Genomic DNA, 15,676 nt, shown 5'->3' with positions numbered 1-15,676 from the left:
AAGCGACGCATTTCTCAACCAAAAACCCAATAAACAAACCAGCCATGGATAACAGAAGACTCTTGATAGCAGCTGTATTTCATTTTGTACATCCAGTGGAAAAAGACAGTTAAAAACATCACAAGTTGACACAAAACTCTGTCAGCTTTACCTGTCAAAGTAAACAACTTTCAAGATGATGCATAAATTTTCCGCATGAACTCACCTGTCAAATTTTGGCCAATCAGAGTACAAAAATTGGACGTAGAGCGTGACCAACGCGTGACCATGGTAAGAAAAGATCTTCCCCGCCTTTATTTTTAAAAAAGTGGCAAAATTTTCGCGTCCGAGGTCAGTTTGAAATCAAAATCTTGACAGTGCGGGGCCATAGTGACATAAACACAACATATTTCATATGAATCATTGGAAAAAATAGACTTGAGCCTGCGATCATTTGAAACTGGTAATTTGTCAGTGGATAACTTCAAAAAAGTACTCGACCTCGATGGGTCGACACTTGAGCCCGCGGTACGGTCAGGTGACACTGGTCAGCGGATATCCTGTTTTGACAGCTGTCAATTGATCACAACATTGATGTGCAATTAGTATTCTACTGGGCTCCCAAACTAGCTAGAAAGTGTGAGAGAAAACATTGGTTTCCCTGTGGTGCGGACGGACGGTCGGGCGTACGGTCACGTGATTACCAAATTTTCTCGGATGGGTAGATTACCACATTTCCTTAGCTATGGAGCTCCGCTATAATAGATCAGTGCTTTTTATTTTTCATTTTATTGTTTTGTTTTGTTTTGTTTTTTCTTTCTCCCTTATTCTTATGCCGTCACTAATTACATTTCTACTTTCGAAGAGAGCAACAATGTCCAGAGGTCTAGGTGTGGGTTTAATTAAGGAAAAAACACCTGACGGGAATGACGTAAATAAATAAATAAAATAAATAGGCGTTCTACTATTTATATGCCGAAGCGGTGACGTTTAAACACCGTTTGCGTATAGTTAAAGGGCTAGTTAAATATTTGGGTATAATGATTGATTCTGAACTATCATGGAAGCATCATACTGACTTTGTCTGTGACAAAATTAGTAGATCGGTTGAAATAATTGCTAAAATGAGGCATTGCATTCCATGCCATCTTCTTTTGAATTTATACCTTGCACTTATTGTTCCTTATTTAAATTATGGTGTCTGTGTTCACAGACCTACCTCAATAAGATACTTGTCACCACGCAATATCTTTTTTATTGAATCAAACTGCTTCCCTTTGCAGTCTTTGTTCTTTAAACAGTTAAGCTATTTAATGTACAGTGGAACCCCGTTAATGCGACCACCGTTGGGCCATAAAATCCTGGTCGTAATAACGAGGTGGTCGCATTAACGGGGACGGGTCTTCAAAATATAAAATGACTCAATGGTTTCTACGTTTGGTTTGAAAGAATATGGCCGTAATAACGAGGTGTTCTTATAGACGGGGTGGTCGTAAGGCGGGGTTCCACTGTATGACGTTCATGCTAAGACAGCTCCTAAAAGTCTTCTTGATACGTTTGCGAAAATCAATACAAAACATCATTCTAATACGCCATTATCTGCAAAAGAATGTTTCTCTGTCAAATTCTCTAGAACTGAAAAAATGAAAAAATCTTTTACTAGGATTGCTGTGTCTATTTGGAATTCTATTCCACTTTCTGTTAAGACTCTCAACATATCTAATTTTCGTAAAAAAAAAAAAAATAAATAAAAAATTAAATCACTACTCCTTAATGTTCTAGGTAATGAACATAATTATTTGAATGCTAATATTATCTTATAGAATATTTTATGAAGTTAACCTGATATGTTGTATATACCTCCAGTTGTAATTTTAGTCTATTTCAAATAACAAAATCCCCTGTACTAGAATTTATATGTAAGGTGTTTCTTTCTGTATGTTATTGTATTTCTTTTCTTTTCTTTTCTCTGATGTAATTTAATAACGTCTTTATTTAATTAAAGTCTTGTCCTGCCTAGATTAGCATTATAGCTATTTGCAGGACATAAAGTATTGTAGGTCTGTTTTTCTCTTCGGAGTACCCGCCATTTTGTATTGTTTTCATGTGACTCACAGATCTCAAGTTTAAGATCTGCGCAGAAGTCGTAGTCCATCGGACGTTTGCTGTCTTTTTAAACAGCCTAAACGGTAAGAACAGTTCAAGTATTGTACGGGACATTTTTTGCTCTAGGTTTCAAGATAATACAACGAGTAATTTTTATATTGTTATCTGGGGAATCAGGATTGTAAGTTACACAAGAGATCAGCATTTGCTGTTCGTCTACGATAGAGCGCCAGCGAGCAAATCATGCGCATTTTGCATAGGAATAAGATTCTTTTTTTCCCCATTTGACCGTTTCTTGGTCCCTTCCTGTTGCAAGGATTATTTTCTTGAAAAGGTGTCATGCATGCAACACTTTATGAGGTTTCGGGGGAGAGTCAGTTCTCACATTCAGTCTGGTGGCTTTACGACTTTGCGAACCTGCTATGTAAAACTGTGAAGTGTCATGAGGGATCTTTTTTAAAGAATAAAATCAGCTTTGCAGAGGAAGTGATCGGTAATATTATTAAGTCTTGGAAACCACATATTGATTTCGTCTCAAAAAAAATTTCGAAAAGTGTGGGAATTATTGCGAAAGCCCGCTTTTACCTATCATCCCAAACTTTGATGACCTTGTATTACTCCCATGTATATCCTTTCTTAACATACTGTAATGTCGCCTACCTACCGTTCCAGCGTAAACTGTATTTACCTTTTGCCAAAGCGTCTAGTGCGGCTCATAACAAAACCTCACTATCTAGCAAAAACCATCCCTTTATTTAGCCAGCTTAAAGTCCTTGTCAAGGACTGGAATGATTTGCCCGTGACGTGGGCAGGAAATCTGATTGCAAATTTTTGAAAAAAGTCAAATCCCTACCCCATGCACTGCTTCCCCTCCCCCCCCCCCCCCCTCGGCCGGTTTTCTGCCCATTGCAACCCAGTTTTGCGCGGCTCTATTCTGCTGCCGCCTCGTCATCCGAGCGTCTTCGCTCGGATGGCTCGGTGGCAACAAGTTTTGGCCTTTACGTTATTTGTTCGCAACTCTTCTCGTCATGTATACGATGATCGTATTCATACTTTCAACTATTCTACATACTGTCTTTGTCCTATTCGCATCGCAACTCACGGCAGCACTTCCCTTCTCAATGAGAGTTAAGCTATTAGATAATGTCCGAATATTTCAGACGAATGGAACGGTTATCCAGAAATGTTTAGCTTTTCACAAGCTTTAGAAATATCTAGGCAATAGATCGTTTTCATGCTGTTACGCAACAACAACAACGAAAAATGGAAACCGTCCTGTGGAGGAAGCCAAGGAAACGAAATGCCATAAAAGACTAATATATAAACAATTTGTCCAAGTCTCAGCTAGGTCTTTGTGGCACACAGTTTCTGAGGTATTTGCCGAAACGTTTCACGCACCTTTGTAGACCTTTGTCGGGAGACGCCATATCGGCGTACCGTTTTGGTGCACCAATATGGCCGCCGGAAATCAACAAAAACATCGGGAGTCCACTTTTTCTATAAAGTTCTTTCTTTTCACTTGAGAACTAGCATACGTACGCATAAACATATCTTTTAACACTTGAAATGGTAAAACTGCAGAAAATCAAGAGGAGAGACTTTTCTCAACGAGGCAGCATTCCTATTCTGGTGTCACGCACTGTGAAAACTCGGAAGTTCAAAATGCTGTATTTTCGAAATGAAACATGCTACGGGAATGGAAAATTGTACAAAGATTTACTTTGTGTTTATCTTCAACCTAGTGTAAATAAGAATTTGTAAAACCTGGCTATTTTGACTTTACAATTTGATGACGTCACTGTGAAAACCATCTATATTTTCGGCTCCTTCAAACAGTTTTACAGAAAACAAAGTCGCTGGGTGCCCCTGAGTTTTAATACACGGTTATTTATAACATTACCACGACAAATGGGTCTGGATAAGTCTGAGTTTGGTAAATTGTGTGTTTTACCGGTCGTTTAAACGACAACGAAATTGATCTGTGAGATGAGGACCTTAGCCAGTCTGGATTAAGAAAATTGTCATCAGTTTACGTGATCCGCTTGTTCGACTGTTAGAGGAAGTCACATGTGAACCTTTAACGCTTTTGCTTTACGGATTTGCGTGTCAATTACTGACATTTAAGCCTTTATTTTTTTTGCCTAAGAATAGTTCACTTCAAGTTATTGCCATTGCAAATTTAAAGCAGTTGCGGAACTGTCTCGTGACTCCTATTTTCTTCATGCTTTAATACTTGTCTGAGCTCCGGCCGCTTAGATGGCTCAAACAAAAGGGTTTTTTTTAGCAACCAACCAAATCTACGGAATAAAGTGCTGTATATTTTTAACATCTAATGTGTTTAATTTGATTGTCACACTGACGTAACATAAAGTCGTATTGACGTCATATTTTAAAATTATTGCCTAAAAATGACCCACATTGACTATTCATTTCTTTAATTACAAAATAGATATAAAGCGATAAATTATTAAATAGTAGCCAGCCAGCAAAACCCACTGTCGTATGGTCACGAAATAGAAAAGCTCGCAAAACAAAGTAGGAGGTCGACCTGTCTCTATTAGTGGGCGAAGTATAATTTTAAATTCTTGATCAACGCATCCAAGGCAACACTGTGATGTCATTGCCATTTTAACATTTTCTTTATTTTGTATTTCACAAATCACTTGCAAGACTTTTAATTTAGTTTATATATATACATGTAACAGTCTTAAATTTTGCTGATTCTCGCAATATAATGCTATTCGGATTTATGCCACTTTTTTTCTCGACTGAGATCATTTCTATCCTCAAGCCTCCCACAAGTAAGACGGAAGTTCATACATAAATTGTAGACGGTAGGGATGGGCAATTTGGTTGCTCCAGAGGACTGTTTATTTCATCTGCCAGGAAATTTAAGGAAATTTTAAGGAAATTTGCTCGACTGTGATCTGCGCTACAATGTAGGTTTGAGAGACGAAAATGAACACCACATTAACTTGGCCAACCATGTCACGAATCAAACACCAATTTAAACAATTTTGGAGGGAAGTTATGTTCAATTTTTGATAAATATGATACATAAATTTGGGGCTCGTAGTTCTAATGCTGCTTGTGTGATTCCGTCTTAGAACAGAAGGAAATTTGCTTCGAAAATATGAAAGGCTTCGGCTATGTGGCCGGTAACCGGTCAAGATTTTCAAAACACCGAGTGACCGGCAGTCCGATATATATATATTTTTTCAATAATTTTGACAAATCGAAGAATCGCAGCCAGACCAGACTATCATACGTCGATTTAGAATAGACTGAGAGACTTAGTTTCTGATCAACAAATGTTGTCAAAGTGTAAGTCTCTTCAATTTTAAAGGAAAAAAATTCAGTCGAATATGACCGGATTCGATCCCGGAGCATAGGGTCTGGATACCACTACTCTAACCACTAGACCACCGTGGTTTCTCTGCAAGCCGGTGATTTTATTCAAATATTATAGCGTAAACCCCAACCCAAAATAGAAGCTAACCGTTAACCCTAATCACTATTTTCAGGGCTTAACCCTAATCAGTATGGTTAGTGCTTAAATTAATATTTTCAATGGTTAACCCTAATCACTATAGTCAAAATATCGGACTTCTAAAATATTACATTTGGTGAAAATATGCTTGAAAGAAACTAAACGGCTGCTTGCTCCAGTGATGCTATTTCTTTGTCCATGTGCTACGCTATTTTGCTGGTCTTAGCGTGTTCTGTTTTCCGAAAACCAACCCAAATATACAGAGGTTTCGAACTTTTTTTCATTCTGCCTTGGCATCGACTATGATGAATTCATCATGAATCAGCCTTCGGTTTTCGGTCGACAAGTGTCAGCCAACTGCAAAAGTATGCAGCACGTGCAAAGTTGTTTGTTTTCAAATTATATTTTTGTTTCTATACTTTAACAAGATTGCAAATTATTCAAATTGCAGTTGAAAATCAGTTTAAGAAGAAAGCACGTGGTAATCCACTGCGCATTCTAAATCTCCCATTCTAGCATAGCCACAATTCCTTGCGAGTCTACTGCGCATCCAAAATCTTCCATTCGCACTTAACCACAATTCCTTGCGAATCCTATTGTGCATCCTAAATCTTTGATTCGCGCATAGCCACAATTCGTTGCGTTTGGTAAGAAAAACTGATTGAATGCCCCAATAAAGTAATGTTTTGCTGATTAGAGAGCTGTCTCGTTCGCTCGCTTCAGGCTCACTCACTGAGGGAGCAATAAGCCCTTCAAAAAGTGCCTTTGAAAATATATAATCCCCTCGGGCGGGGGTTTATTTTCGGAATTTACTATATACAACTTTAATAAGATGGGAAAAAAAATAATAGTAATAATAATAATAATAATAATAATAATAATAATAATAATAATAATAATAATATGCATTATATATTGGTTCCTTCGATATCCTTTATAACTGACAAAAAATGCAACCCTGGTGATACAACGTTAAAAAAAAAAAATAATAATAATAAATAAAATAAAATAACATGAAATAATGGCTTTACAAACATTAAAATGACACAAGCACTTTGTTGCACCGTAAAATAGCTGCCTATACCTATCATTGGGACCCAGTATTGCTTATTTTCTATACAACATCAACACTGCTGTACCTTATGGGTTATTCCATGGGGCTATGTCAGCTGCATCCTCGGAGACCCAGGGGCAGTCAGTCGGGTCGGGAGAAAAGGCGTGACGAAAGTTTTCAAATACGGGCGAAAGAGCCCCTGGGTACCGACTCTAACCGAACCATTTCCAAAAATTCAAGCGGATGCCGGCTCCTGATTGGGCACAAAAAATGCTTTGTATTATTGTGCCCAATCGGCGAACAGCTTCTCCTGAGTTCTTTTCGTGTGTTCGTACACGACGGCTATTGTCTCGATCACGGCTTGTCTGGGCCATGCACCAAAGAAAAGGCACGCAGTCAGGAAACTTTCAGTTTGATATAAATCCCCATCTGATTTCAAAATACTGCCTGCCCGAAAACTAAAGGCACTTTTCCAAAAATACAAGCTTCAGCTTACAAATGCAACAGGTATTCACGCTTGCATCGGCCACGTCTTGCGTCAATATATTTATAGAGAATTTTTAAAAGATACCACGACGGAAACGTCGCATGGAAAAGTGAATTCATATTTTTTTTTCAGTCTCTATACCCCAGTCGTGATTATTCCAACTCGCTTAGTTTGTCAAATGCAAGCGAACTCTTCTGGAGCTGAATTTCTATCAACCACATCCAATTGCAAGTTCATGATGACAGTGAATTTTGTCATTGCTTGTTTACGTCCTTCGCAAAACGTGAAATTAGGCATTTTCACGGGTAGTCGTGCAGTTGACGGCAAAGAAATGTACGAAAAAGCGTGATGCACGTGCAAAGTTGTTGTTTTCCCTTGTCAAGCTATTGCTTATTTGACTTTCTCGTCGCCGCCGCATCTTAAACTTCCTATTATGTCCTATTATTTACGATACTTTGTGATCCGTCAAAAACAGAATATTCGGGCCAAATGCAATTGCTCCTGCTGATAGCATTCCAAACGTTTTTTCGACTCATCGGTAGTTCCTTTGTTTCTGGTTAGGAAAGTAGAAAATAAAAGTTTCCCTCGCACGCACAAGCTTGGTGAACGGACCGGGCGAGTGTGGCGAGACAATAGCCGTCGTGTACGAACTCACGAAAAGAACTCAGGAGAATCTGTTCGCCGATTGGGCACAATAATACAAAACATTTTTTGTGCCCAATCAGGAGCCGGCATCCACTTGAATTTTTGGAAATAGTTCGGTGAGAGTCGGTACCTAGGGGCTCTTTCGCTCGTACTTGAAAACTTTCGTTCAGCCTTTTCTCCTGACCCGACTGACCGCCCCTGGGTCTCCGAGGATGTGTCAGCTGGAGAGCAAGCGCATTGAGGTTAGGCAATTTTTTTTTTCAACTGACAAAACTCTATTGTTTTTAGGACAGAATCCATTAGGAAATTAAGAAGTTTTTATTTTCAGTAGACAAACCTTGTACCGGAATAATTTCAAGCATATTATATATTGAATTCTTTTTCACGCTTTTCAAGAGCTTCAAATGTAATAAGTTGTATGAAATAACTGCGAAGAAAATCTTTTTGGAGTCCGAGAAAATAAACTTCAAATGCCTCAAATTTCACAAAATGAAATCTTACGCATAACGATTTTACCTGTGTTTTCTCAATTTCTGTGAAATTTGAAATTTATTTTCTTGGGCTCCAGAAAGAAATTGTCTTTGGTTTTATTGCAGATAACTAACCACAACTACAGCCCTTGAACAGTGTAAAAAACAAAGCGATATGGCTTAAAATATTCTGGTACAAGGTTTTTGTCAACTGAAAAGTAAAATTACTCAATTTCCTAATGAATTCCGCGTGACTAGCTTCATCCTCGGAGACCCAGGGCCAGATAGTTGGGGCGAGGGAAAGTCTAATCGGGCGGAAAAATATGGCACGAAGAAAAGTAAAGAACGGCGAGAAGAGCCCCTGGGGACAATGTCTTACCAGACCAGTTTCAAACGGTCGCAGCCGTTCTAACTTCTGATTGGTGCCAGAAAACTTTACAGAGGCGTTACAAGGGAAATGGGTCTGGAGGGATATTTTGATAGAATTTACGGGACGTTTCTTTTCTGGTTATGCTAGATCAAGTTCCTCAATTTCTTCGTCAAGAATGAAAGTGGTAAGTCAATTTTCTTTCATTCTCTTGAGCACTTTTCCATCAGTGGAAATTTATGTTATGACTTATCTGACCATCTACCAAATTTTCGTATCGAAGTAAACTTTCCTCTCTACCAGCAAACATGAAGGTTTTTCAACGCGATTATTCAAACTTTGATAAGCAAGCTCTAGTTAGTGACATTCAATCAATAAACTGGGATGTCTTACTTCGAGATGTTTACGAACCAAGTAGTATGTTTGATAGTTTCTATAATAAAGTATCTGAGGTTATTGATACACCTATACCCATTAAGCAATTATCTAGACAAGTAGATCCAAACCATGGATAACCTCTGGAATCAGGACCTCTATTAGAATAAAGAATGGTTTATTTAAGAAATTCTTAAAGACTTAATCTACCTACTACCATGCTAGATTTTAATTTTACAGGAACAAATTGAATCATTTAATTAAAGCCCCTCCATGTACAAGCCCCTCCAAATACAAGCCCCCCAAACCGGTAACGCAAAAAAGCCCTCCGTTAAATAGCTCCTCTAAGTATAAGCCCCCCGGGGACTTGTACTTGGAAAATTGCCCTCAAATACAAAGTAAAACAAAGCAAAAACGGTAAATTCACTTCCAACTATAAGGCTAGCCCAATCGGTTTTGAAACGCAAATTTCCCTCCATAGATAAGCCCCTCCGAATATAAGCCCCTCCAAAAATAAGCCCCTCAAAAAGGGCCTTTGAAAAATATAAGCCCCGGGGCTTATTTTCGGAATTTTACGGTAGTTTGTTTCTGTGCAAGGTCACTGCAGATGAAATTCAATTAGAGATAGCTAAACTTCAAACTGGTAAAGATGTGGGGCCTTCTAGTATTCCTATTTCAATTCTAAAAATCCTTAAGTCTGAATTAGAAGGTCCGTTACAGGTAATATTGAATACATCTTTTCTTACTGGAATTGTCCCAGATAAATTCAAGTTGGCAAGAGTAATACCAGTCTTTAAGAAAGGCTCTCAGACAAACCTTAGTAATTATAGGCCTATTTCTCTTTTATCAGTTTTTAATAAGTTGCTAGAAAAACTCATGTTCAATCGGTTAGCAGACTTCCTTGAAAAAAAGGCGCCTAATCTAACTGATCATGCAGTACTCAGTATTATCGACCAGGTGCAAAAAGCTATTGAAGATCGCAATTACTCTTGTGGAATATTCTTCTTTCAAAGCTTGAATTCTATGGTATCAGAGGTGTTGTTAAAGACTACAATCAGGGACAAAAGTAGTTGACACACTTGTTTAAAACGGGTGCTTTTAACAAACATTTAATTCATTTATTATTTCATTCTTTTTAAACGCCGTAAATCCCCTCACCCCCCGAATCAATGTTGTCTGAAGTAAAAAAAAGACTTGAGGGTCCAAAGTTCAACATTGATTTTGGGGGGAAGGGGTTGGGGTAGACAGGGGAAGGGGATAAGTATATCCACTATGCAAAAAGGGGCCATTTTATGGAAGTGTGTCAACACTTTTGTCCCTCATTGTCTGAATACAAAATTGTGCTACTGCACACAAGTTGAGCTGTGCATGACACTGATTTTAACTGAAATTAAAGGAAACAATGACATAATTATGTTATTGGTGGTGGGGGTGACATTGACTTATTCACGACCGAATTGTAGGGCCAATTCGAATTACGTGATGACGTAATAGAAGGGCTGCGATATCCAGAATTAACGTCGATATGGTTTACAAGCTGAAAACTGACGCTGAAACTCGCGCACATGAACAACTTTTGATGAATTTCAAGGGTATGCGTACTGAAAATATTTTTAGTAAAGTGAATCTTTCTCGTTCTTCACTTTATCCGATTGTTAAGGCGCAAACAATCATGGGTAGGGTAAGGATTGACACGTAGTGGAAATAGTCACTGGCCGGCCACGGAACTATGGAGCGTTAGTGAGGAGCGGCCGTCACTGCGTTCAATATCGAAACTACGGAAAAGTGAAGGTAAATTCATGGCCAATTGAATAAAAAACTAAGGACAGCGTAGCAAACATTGCAAGTGTACACGAAAACAATTACTTTCAATCCCACCTCGTGACACCCTGTGTGACATGATAACGCAACGCAAATAGCGTGACATGAGCGCATATGTCTGTGTATTTGGACAGCATTTCTTAAGCTAAACCCCGTGTTTTTGGATATTGTCGGCAGAGAAAATGAAAAGAGAGCTTTGAAACGTGAACTGGTATTTGACTCTCAAAGAAAACAACAGCTCAAACTGAGGAAAACACTGCCTCCTTCATGTTACAACGGTTAACCACGTTTCGGCAAACGGAAAGTAACATTAGTCTGTTATGACCTCTTAATAACGATATGTATTCTCGTGGTTAACCGTTGAAACTGCTTATTTGCACCACATCGCTGGAATTTTTCTCGCCAAGAATACGTATTGCGAAGCACTTTCTACATAGCGGAATCTTCTTTTGCCTTTTGTGAGGAATTAGCGCATAAAAAAGGAAGATTTTCCAGCGCACGGCCGTCATCGATCAAGTGTTATCCCGCTTTCCTTGTCATCAAGTGAACTTCTGGGCCAAAGTAATTGCTGTTTTGGCGATGATACAAACTGGTGTGTCTATCTTGAAAACAATTTCTTTGGCATTCTGTGATTTACGAGCAGGGAAATGAAATAGTTGTCCATCCAACATCAATAAAAAATCATGCCACTGAATAAATGGCAGGCGGTCATCTAAAATCATTACAACTAAAGTACATTCCTAACCTGGTCTAACCTGTTCGACGGCTACCTACGCTAAAGGTTTGGATCAGTTAGGTTTGAAAAGGTCTCAAAAAAAAAAAACAAAAAAAAAAAAACTCATATATATATAGGGCATAGCACAAACGGCAGGCTCATCATTTCACGTCCTTTCACTAATGGCACAAGTCAATGTCAAAAATAATGCATGTCCCCTCCGTTACTTTGCAGCACTTCATTCGCTTAAGTTAACCATTTACCAGAACAATTTTCATTGTACCCTAGTGTTTCCATCCTTTTTCCACTATTGATAATACTTGCGAGGACATAACATCCGCAGCAACGGCATTGATCACAACACAAATGATTTCCTCTCGACCCGACAGGGTATCAGGAACGCGCGCGGGAGTGCAAGATTAAGTAATGACATACGCTTCGTACATTTTACTCTACGTATACTACAAATCAGGACGAAACTTTACAAATTGTTGTTTATAAACAAACAATTTCGCCCATAGAGTAACGTCATCGCACAAAAATTCAGCAGCGTCAAAACTTTAGCCGGAAAACACAGATACATGTTTCAGACATCAGGGACAAAAGTAGTTGACACACTTGTTTAAAACGGGTGCTTTTAACAAACATTTAATTCATTTATTATTTCATTCTTTTTAAACGCCGTAAATCCCCTCACCTCCCGAATCAATGTTGTCTGAAGTAAAAAAAAGACTTGAGGGTCCAAAGTTCAACATTGATTTTGGGGGGAAGGGGTTGGGGTAGACAGGGGAAGGGGATAAGTATATCCACTATGCAAAAAGGGGCCATTTTATGGAAGTGTGTCAACACTTTAGTCCCTCATTGTAGTTTACCTCATATTTGAGAAACACAATACAAACTGTGTCACTTGGCTCTGTAAATTCTGATATACAAACTGTCTGCTATGGGGTACCTCAAGGATCAGTAATTGGGCCTCTCCTTTTCTTAATTATATTAATGATTTTCACAATTGCTCAGAACTACTGGATTTTCACCTTTTTGCAGATGATGCAAATTTGTCCTTTAAGCATAAGGACATTAACATTCTTGAAAGTGAAATTAACAGTGAACTTGCTAATCTACATATATGGCTATCTGCCAATAAGCTTTCACTGAATATTGAAAAGTCAAATTTTATCATTTTCAGTCATGCTGTTGTTAATTTTACCTGTAGCTTTGAAGTAAAAGCGCATGCCATTCATAAAAATAGAGCGCAGACGAAATCTCAACAACAACGTATTGAACTAGTTAGCCAAGTAAATCAAAGTTATATTTTTATAAACGACCTACAAAAGACTCTAGACCAAAGATAAAAACCAAGACCTTTTCAAATTATTCTCAATTACAATAAATTTGTCTGTCAGTACTGACTTTATAATTTAGAACCTCTGCTATTTTCCAAAAATATGCTCGAACACAAACAGTTCAAAAACATGACATGCACAGGATCTAACTCGTACTCGTGCCTCTCTAAGTACGTTGAGAACAAGCTGGACGAGCAAACGGTCGTGTTTATCGTTGCCGTGAATCACGATAAATACAAGAAGGAATCTAGCCGAATTCTATAGCGTTTCCTTCGCCAAAAGCTTAGTTTCGTCACGAAACTCGCGGCCATGCTGTTGTAATCGCTTAAGGTAGCTCGATACAGTTTTTCTGGGTCAATACCTCCCAAGTTTGAGAATATACTATGTCGCCATAAACACAGATTTGGAAAATTGCCACCACAGTTGTTTTAAATAAAGATGAAAATTTGTTATGATCACCTACTTTACTTGCGGCAGTAGTTCTCGGCACTGGGACTCGGAACTGTTCTTCCAAAATAATTTTTAAATTTTTTAAATTTTTAAAACTAAACTAGTGAGCAGCACTCTGCGAACTGTTGCTGTAAAACTTGTTTATTCTCCTACGCGTTTCGTCTAACTAACGTAGACTTCTTCAGGGAGTTTTACAATCAAATACTAAACGCCTGTATTTAAGCCATAATATGACTAAAAATAATGATGGTCGCAAACATTGAAGGTTTGGCCGGATTTACGAAAAGGAACAGGCGCAGCTGTGAAATTTTTTACGCAAGGCGTAAGAATACTTTGGGGCCACGGTTTTAGCTAAAACCGTGGCCCCAAAAAAACTTACTTGCAAAGATTAGCTAATGTTACAGTAGCTTTGTAACATACGGCACAGTCTATTTCTGGCATAATCCTGTTGATTACATTCCTAATACGTGCGTGACTGCAATTAAAAGTAGTCTTGAATACAGTAGCCCGCTGAGACCTATTCTTAGCTTTCTGCAAAAGCCACTTCTTTCTGTCGCTGTATCGTATTTCGCGAAACAGTGGTAGCAAAAATGCAAATGGATACCCCCTCAACCGTAGCCGCTTCCAGAATCTATCCCTAGTCTCCGAAAAGATTTAAAGGAAGAACTGTTTCTAGCATACCTCATTAATTCCCCTTTAATAAAGGCTTTCTTATTGCTAGAAGGATGAAACGACTCGAAGGGTATATATAGGTATTTGTTAAGGGGCTTCTGAAAAGTGGAAAACTGCAGCACGCTTGAAGACCCATCTCTATAGAGAAATAGATCAAGAAAAGAAATGCTAAGCTCGCTAATACAATGAGTAAGCTGAATACGTTGATCTCTGCTGTTGAGAGCGCCCAAAAATTCTAGCAAAGTGTCCTTAGGCCCGCACCAAATAGCAAAAATGTCATCAATGAAACGCTTGTATGAGATAAGATATTGGGAATAATGATCTACAATATCCTTTTCGTGATGATACATAAACGCGTTTACCACTGTGACAGAAAAAGGAGTGCCCATAGCAATCCCAAACTTTTGATGAAAAATATCCGGACAAAATTCCGAAGATAAATAATTGTTTTCAAAAACAAGCCGGGCGAGCTGAATCAAAAGTGGGGTCTCCGGAGCCCCTGCTTCACGGAGGAGCAGGTCAAGGGCTATAAGCGCCTTCTTAGTGTCAACGTTCGGATAAAGCGATGCGACATCCGCAGTGACAAGGAAACAATCTCCATCGGGCAAGACCGTATTTTCCAGCAGTTGAATCAGCTCACCTGAGTCCCTAAGTACCGTAGGCATGTGTACTTTAGGCTTAATAAGCTCATCAACAAAAGTACTAATAGGCCTAGTAATAAACGAATGGGAAGCGGCAATAGGTCTCCCCACCATAGGGTTTTTGTGTATCTTAGGTATAACATAAAACTTAGCCGGACTAACAAAATGATCAAAGCTACGCAAAAATCGAGCTACGCTAGGGGAAATAAATCTACTGTAAATTGTCGTAAGCTTTTCGCGAGAATTAATTACATTAAGACGATTAGCATACCAGTCCTGTTGCGTGACTTTATGATATGACAACTCGTCATGCAAATGTCTTAGTGTCTCAGCTTGAACCCAATCCGTGGAAACAAGAGCCGGCCCGAGATTTTTGTCGGTAGGCAAAATTTTAATGTTAGGGTTGGATTTCAGCTCGCTAAGTTCCTCTCGCTCGTGCTTTGTGAGGTTGTTCTTCCAATGCGGTTTGCCAGCCACAATGCTTTTAAGCAGCTCTTTGCGTAACGCGAAGAGTTTGTCTTCAAGATCGGGATTTTCCCGCGGCGGATTCCAGCCTGTTGGAACGTACAATCTGGGATTGAAGTCCTTGTCTGGCGGGCAGTTGGCGAATTTATCCTGAAGGCGAACTCTTCGACAGAAGTCTTGGATTTGTAAGTCAAACTGAGCTTCGCTAGGGGGTAGAAGCGAGGGTCTAAACTTTAGACCCATGCCCAGAACTCTAGCTTGCCGCTCAGTAAGCTTGAGAGAGGTAAAATCATGAATTTCCGAATTCCGTGGAAGCAAGTCGTATAGGGGTCGTTTAGCCATCTTGAATAACCCTTTTTCCGTGCACCGAGCGTCTGTCTATTTTACGTGGCCTGAACCTTTTCCTCGGGAGTTTTTTGACCACTTTTGAGGTCGGTTAGACCGTTTGCCAGAGGTTGACCTTTGGCGTTGCTAGGCTTGACCGCGACTTGTGGATTTACTTCGACGTGACTTGCCTTTCGACTTGCCATTATTCCTTCTTTCGGATATGGAAACTTTCCGCTGCCGGTTTTCCTCGTTAGGGCTTGTAGTGCCTG

The 15,676-nt window shown here is 39.1% G+C and overlaps 1 protein-coding gene across 1 annotated transcript; it reads right to left on the bottom strand.

The window, feature by feature from the left end:
• Positions 1–13,910: 13,910 nt before the first annotated feature.
• LOC140948857 (uncharacterized) lies at positions 13,911–15,422 on the bottom strand. Its single transcript, XM_073398125.1, has one exon. It carries the CDS (start codon positions 15,420–15,422, stop codon positions 13,911–13,913), a length of 1,512 nt encoding a protein of 503 aa, XP_073254226.1.
• Positions 15,423–15,676: the final 254 nt, after the last annotated feature.

Source organism: Porites lutea, chromosome 9, assembly GCF_958299795.1.
Source record: "Porites lutea chromosome 9, jaPorLute2.1, whole genome shotgun sequence".
Taxonomy (NCBI): domain Eukaryota; kingdom Metazoa; phylum Cnidaria; class Anthozoa; order Scleractinia; family Poritidae; genus Porites; species Porites lutea.
Note: the sequence above shows the minus strand (reverse complement) of the source record. Positions and strands in the feature narration are given on the sequence as shown.